Source organism: Drosophila innubila, assembly GCF_004354385.1.
Source record: "Drosophila innubila isolate TH190305 chromosome 2R unlocalized genomic scaffold, UK_Dinn_1.0 1_C_2R, whole genome shotgun sequence".
Taxonomy (NCBI): domain Eukaryota; kingdom Metazoa; phylum Arthropoda; class Insecta; order Diptera; family Drosophilidae; genus Drosophila; species Drosophila innubila.
In genome coordinates, this window is record NW_022995374.1 from 5,963,746 (window position 1) to 5,969,774 (window position 6,029).

Sequence of the window (6,029 nt, forward strand, 5' to 3'; positions counted from 1 at the left end):
CCGGCTCCGATCCAATACGATATCTTCTTCCGATTCGAAGTGAATTAAAATGAATACTCAATCTGTGGTACGTCGTCATCCGCACAGTTTCTCAATCGAACAGATTCTGGCCAAACCCGAAATTCAAACTCCCAGCCACTTTGTGGAACAAGCGTCCAGTTTCCAAGTGATCAAAGATCATCATCAAACGCAGTTGATTCATAACGAAAGTGGGCGTGGCAGTTGTGATGATTCGCGAGTTTCCAGCCCGGCAACATCGAGTTGCCTTGAGGATGGCCTGGATGATGGCAAAAGTGATACAGAACTTGCGTCGGATGATGGAAGTGGTGCGTATCCAAAGTGTTGTGTGTTGTGATCTTCATAGAGAGAATAACTATCCAACAACCATTGATTAATCTGTGTCAATAAAATAAGAAACAGTAGAAGATGTTTTTTAAAGTTTTTTTTATCCAAAAACTAAACTACTTTCATATCATGATCAATCATCATGCATAGATCAATGCTCAGAGGAACAGTCCTTATAGTTAGTTTAATAAAATATCTTATAGAATATATTTGTATTAGGAAAATCTCTAAGAACCCAAATGATACGCAGAATTTACTTTCGGAGTTCCTGAAACCAATTACTTCCTATTGTAAGATTTGAAAAATTTTTATTTTATTGTTAAATTACTTAATTTTGATCTTGACTTAAAACTTTTGACTGAAATGTAAAACTACATAAATTGATTTATTGTATAAATTATACCAATTAATAAAAATGTTGAAATTTAAAATTAATAAATAGGCAGCCGATTTTTGTGACTCCGAAAATATCGTCATATCTTTTCAAAAGATATCCAAAGCATTTCTTATCAAAATTTGTAGATTTTAAAACCTCCTCTATGTCAGTTTTATAGATGTCGCTAGTAAAAAGGCAAGTTGTACATTTTTAAAGATTAATCATTATCTTAAAGGACAAACCATTAAAATTAAACAAAAAATTATATAATATACTAATTAGACAGTCGGACAATTAATCAAATTGAATGATAGTATTTTTACTAATAGCTCACGAATGAGATCCATTAAAATAGGCAAAGCTTTCTTTTTAATGAATATAATGATATATGTTTTGTTATAGAACTATTTTTTAAATATTTATAGTAGGTAGATAAAAAACAAAGAACATCCACTAATATGCAATGGATGAGTGATCTCGTCTGTCGTTTGCTGCGATCCACAAACAAATAATCAGAAATTAGCCCGAGGGGCGTCAGAAAATGTGCCGCCTGCTAATGATGCAAATGTCAAAGTATGAAGGAAAAGCAGCAACAGGCAACGGAGATGATGGGAGATAATCTCGTCTCATTTTTGGGGGAAAATTTATATGACAATTTGTTTTCGGTCAGCGAGGGAAATGTGGTGCCAAATGGCCAATTAGATGCATTGACCACATCAAGATGAAATGATGCCAATTAAAATCGAGCGTATGCTTAAAATGGCCAAGTGCCGGCAGTCGGGTAGTCGGCGTACACTGTGCAAAATACAGGGTGTCCTTAGAGTGGTTGCGGTGATTCGACCTCTGCCAATTAGATCGCCAATTGGCAAATTCAAATTAGTGGCAAATTGTTTGGCACAGCTCGCGACAATGGCCGCAGTCGGTAGCAATTGATGTCTAAATTTGATTCACATACCATTGCGGATTCCTTTCCCTTCCTCTCCTGCATTGCAGCGCACGACGATCGCAAGAAGCGTCCACGTACCGCATTCTCGGCTGCACAGATCAAGGCGCTGGAAACGGAATTCGAGCGTGGCAAATATTTATCGGTGGCCAAGCGAACGGCTTTGGCCAAGCAGCTGCAGTTAACCGAGACGCAGGTAGGAATACATTATCGAATATAACTCCAAAGAATCTTCACTAACATTGCTGTTTTAGATAAAGATCTGGTTCCAGAATCGTCGCACCAAGTGGAAACGCAAGTACACCTCGGATGTGGAGACGCTCGCCTCGCACTATTATACCCAGCTGGGCATGGGTGGCCTGGCTCGTCCCATGGTCGTTGGGGATCGCCTTTGGCTGTTTAGCCAAACTCCTGCCGGTCCCACGCCCATACAATCCATCATGCTGAATGGCAGTGGCTCCGCACCACCTATGCGTCCATATGGACCGCCGCCAAGTGGAGCCTTGCACGGCGCCAGTGTCATTGAGAGCGCCAGAAATGCGATACTGGCACGTGGACAGCCGCTTAACTTTGCGCTGCCCTTTGGACTGGCCAAGCCAGTGGCAGCAGCTCCTCCTGGAGCAGCGACTGCCACAACGCCAGCTGGCAATGTGCCGCGCTGCAAAGCCTACACTGGCGGCTTTGTGGACTATGCACCGCCACATTCTCACAACGAGGCGTATCTGCAGCTGAAATACGCCACGTTGCCACCGGAAACGGAGGCTGCCACCAGCAACGGTCTGGCCGAGCTGGAACGCGTCTTTGGCGATGCCAATGCCAACTTTCTGCTGCAGAAAGGCGTGCCAACTACCAACAACAGCACATCCTGCGGCTATGGACACGAAGGACTCCAGCAGGCACAACGCAGTCGACGGGCCACACAATCCGAGTCCGAGTGCAGCGACATTGACTGTGAGCAGCTGGACGAGGATGAAGATGCTGTGGAATAGCACGCCGAATGATTCAAATAGGTAGATAGTAGTTAAAGGTATAACTTTAAAGTTTATGTTTATAATGCACACACAAAAAATATGCTCATATAAATACAATGGTCATACAGGTGTAATGTGTATGTTGTCTATAGGTTAACAGCTATCACTATCTGACAGTGGCACTGAGTCTGGGATTTGGATCTGAATTTGGATTTGGATCAGGGTATGGTTTGAGTGGTCAAGTGTGTCTGTCCTCCAAAATGCTTACAAGTTAACTATTGCTATACATTATTATATGTTACATATGTTGTGGGTCGGTTATTGGCTCTCCCTTTCTCTCCCTTTCTCAAATTACAAATTACAATTAGATAAATCAAAATCACATAGACTTATTTATAACTTCGAGCTCGATCTGGAGTTAACTTAAATGCTAAATGCCAACAACTAGTTGTCCCTTTGTACAGTAAAGTAAATTAACGAGAATCAGTAGTATCATTAACAAAAAAGCGTTCAATACAATAAAGCCAGCAACAACTGTGCCTATTTACACACATTCTCTAACTTTCAACTTGTTTCTAGTACATTCTATTGCTTGTTTTGTTTTTTCTTTTTCTTGGGTTAACAATTGAAGCTGCCTCGTTGCACATGGCCAATTACAGTTACCAATTAAACAGTTATAGTCTCTTTAGTTACGTGTCTTACAATGGAGCAACACTGAATACGGAAACGGAAATAATACAATTAATTGTAGTCTACGGAATAAACAAAACAAAGTTCTAGTCCTATTTTTTGGTATTGCAAATAGTTTTAAAACCAATTGTTTTTGATTAGTTTCGCGATGCATTGAGCGGTGCTTAAAGTCTAATAGCAATCAGTTTAGTGCTGTTAGCTCCACGACAGATCGTAACCCTTCCAATTGGCATTCGGCGCCAAATGCACGCGACGTTTGTTGTAGTAGAATGAGACGATTCCATGGTATGCGGTGCGTGGCACGCCACTCTGTAAAAAAGAGATAAAAGTTGATAAAAAAAAACAATTAAGAAAGCTGTAGTAAAGTTGCCAACTAGAAGATACTCCTTACTCAATTTAAATACAGCTAAATGTATGTTTAAAAATTGAGACAGTCACAACTAGTTATAGTCAACTGATAGACATGACTTTATCGCCCTCAATACAACATACGCTTCTAATCTACGTAACGTGTTTACAAAATATGTCATGCTGGCAAATCAGAGCAACACACACCTTGAAATCATCCATGAGCCCAAGCATTCTCGTTATTCGCTTATACTGATCACGATTGTTGTACTGTATGCGCACTGGACCATCCAGGGCAATGAGATTCCGACGCAGCTCATCAAAGGTCACCAGCGGAAGCACATAGACTTGCTTCAAAAACGCTTTATCATAATTTTCCTACATACGACAAATAGATGGTATACATTAGATATTAATAACACGAGAATGCGCAACACGCAAGCACTTTTTACCTTTAATAAATAACTCATATTGATTTTGCTGAACTGTACAAAGTCCTCACTGAGCTTAATGTGTTTCAGATACTTATCGAAAAATAAACCACTGAAACGAAAATCATATGAATATCATATGTTATACACCAATCGCATGAGCTCTTACTTTGACACGCCAATCTTTCCAAAGGTGCGAGTACGTGAGATTTCAGGTCTAATGCATACGCGATCCTTGCGCTGTTCCGGATGCCGTATCCAATCATCCCAGAATCTGTTAAACATATTAATATTAACGAAAATCCAACTGCATTTAGAATATTTCTAACTTACGATTTTGGCCACTTGACGGACAGCTCCTGCCACAGCTCCTTGGTGAGCATCCAGCCCAGGCCGGGAAAGAAATCGGTGCGATAGAGCAGATCCGGTCTCGCCGTGTCCACCACATTCGCCTTGCCATTGTCATTCCAAGCGGACACGCACCAGAGACTTGAGTCCTGCTTGAGCAGCTTGTGTGTGGCCAGAAAATACTCAAAGAAATCGGGCGCCACATTCAAATCATCTTCAACAATGACCACAAAATCGAAACCAATCTGAAACGTGGTGTTCAATGCCCAGCCATAGTGGCGTGATATCTTGTAGTATCCCTTGAACTTCTTCTCCTTGGGCAGCACAACGATATCGCTCAGATCAGGCTGCTCAATGAGCGTCACTTGTTTGCCAAACGTTTGAATAGCCTCCTTGGTGACCACATCGCCGCAGTCCTGTCCAGAAATAGTCATTATTATTAAATGTTTTTAATGTAATTAAATCATTAGGCACTCACCTGAGACACAATGATGGGAAACTGCTCGATGCTGGGACGATACTGCACCAGATTGTCCAGACACTTGACCACCGAGACACGATTGCAGGCAAAGACCAGAATGGGAATGACAGGCTCACCATTCGGCAAATGTGTCCGAGTTGGTATCTGTGCTGGCGTTGACTTATCCACTGTTTCCAGTGCTCCTCTCGATACTGATACCGATTCTGGTGCTGGTATCTCATTTGATACCTCGGCTGCCACGATGCTTATTCTGGGCGTTGTTGTCTGCTGTTCGCTTACGTATTTGTATTTTATGAATTCTATGAGATTACGTGCTAGTTTCATGCTTTTCGAGTTCTCAGCTAACGCTTCCGGCACCAGACGTTTCACCTGCTGCTGCTGCTTCCTGTCGAACTGGGCATTGCTTGTGCGCAGCAGCACATAATATGTGATAAACGTCCACATTAGGAAGAAGCCTAACACCATCACTTGAACCTTACGGGAACGCATATTGCTTGTGGCTGTCGATGTCTCTGTCGCTGTGACTCTGACGGTGGGTGGGCGTAGGGGGAGTGGCGTTAACGTACGCGCTTCTCACTCTCTCTCTCTTTTGCCGGACGAGTTGAGTTGCTCTAGTGTGACATCTGTCCGAGTGAGTGTGTATGTTTGTTGTTGTATTTGTTAATGCGCCAGGTGCGCTCATATAATGCAAGCTGTTTTCGTCGGTGGGTGTGGAAGCTTTGGTTCTGTATTAGTTTCAGATTTCGTTGTTTCTGTTGTTGTTGTTGTTGTTGTTTTTGTTGACACCACCAGCAGCCCTTGCAGCGGCTCAGTTTTGCAAGCTTAATATTGCTGTTGCACCACATTAGCATTAGCTGCGAGCGGAGTGAAAAGGATGGGCGCTAGCGCTGCTGCTGCTGTTGCTGCTGATGGTTGCTTGCTACATTTATCAATGTATCGCACGTTATGCATCAGTGCGTGGCATAACTGCTATTGGCGTTGATGTGGAAAGCGAATCGCCAGCTTGGCAAATATTTATAACGCGTCCCAAACTGAAAACACACACGTTGCTTCTTCCTTCTCGTAATTGTAACTACGTTTTTGTTTGTGTGAATTG

At 42.2% G+C, this 6,029-nt stretch overlaps 2 protein-coding genes across 2 annotated transcripts; one reads left to right on the top strand and one right to left on the bottom strand.

Moving 5' to 3' along the window:
• The first annotated feature begins 37 nt into the window (after nt 1–37).
• LOC117784648 (ventral anterior homeobox 1) lies at nt 38–2,766 on the top strand. The gene is made up of 3 exons (XM_034622446.1): nt 38–326; nt 1,715–1,860; nt 1,919–2,766. Exons 1-3 carry the CDS (start codon nt 50–52, stop codon nt 2,651–2,653), a joined length of 1,158 nt encoding a protein of 385 aa, XP_034478337.1. The 5' UTR covers nt 38–49; the 3' UTR covers nt 2,654–2,766.
• Nucleotides 2,767–3,242: 476 nt separating this feature from the next.
• LOC117784646 (alpha-1,3-mannosyl-glycoprotein 2-beta-N-acetylglucosaminyltransferase) lies at nt 3,243–6,000 on the bottom strand. Its single transcript, XM_034622445.1, has 6 exons — nt 4,931–6,000; nt 4,438–4,868; nt 4,274–4,378; nt 4,126–4,216; nt 3,881–4,051; nt 3,243–3,634 (listed from the first exon to the last, which is right to left on the bottom strand). The coding sequence occupies exons 1-6, from the start codon at nt 5,420–5,422 to the stop codon at nt 3,521–3,523; spliced, it is 1,404 nt and encodes a 467-aa protein (XP_034478336.1). The 5' UTR covers nt 5,423–6,000; the 3' UTR covers nt 3,243–3,520.
• Between the last annotated feature and the right edge of the window lie 29 nt (nt 6,001–6,029).

Excerpts from the sequence above, each read along its gene's own strand:
- LOC117784648 (XM_034622446.1), top strand. The coding sequence starts at position 50 with ATGAATACTCAATCTGTGGTACGTCGTCATCCGCACAGTTTCTCAATC. Across the intron at positions 327-1,714 it reads TGCGTCGGATGATGGAAGTG|CGCACGACGATCGCAAGAAG; the intron begins GTGCGTATCCAA and ends CCTGCATTGCAG. Across the intron at positions 1,861-1,918 it reads TGCAGTTAACCGAGACGCAG|ATAAAGATCTGGTTCCAGAA; the intron begins GTAGGAATACAT and ends TTGCTGTTTTAG.
- LOC117784646 (XM_034622445.1), bottom strand. The coding sequence starts at position 5,422 with ATGCGTTCCCGTAAGGTTCAAGTGATGGTGTTAGGCTTCTTCCTAATG. Across the intron at positions 4,379-4,437 it reads TCCGTCAAGTGGCCAAAATC|ATTCTGGGATGATTGGATAC; the intron begins GTAAGTTAGAAA and ends TATGTTTAACAG. Across the intron at positions 4,052-4,125 it reads ATATGAGTTATTTATTAAAG|GAAAATTATGATAAAGCGTT; the intron begins GTAAAAAGTGCT and ends TGTCGTATGTAG.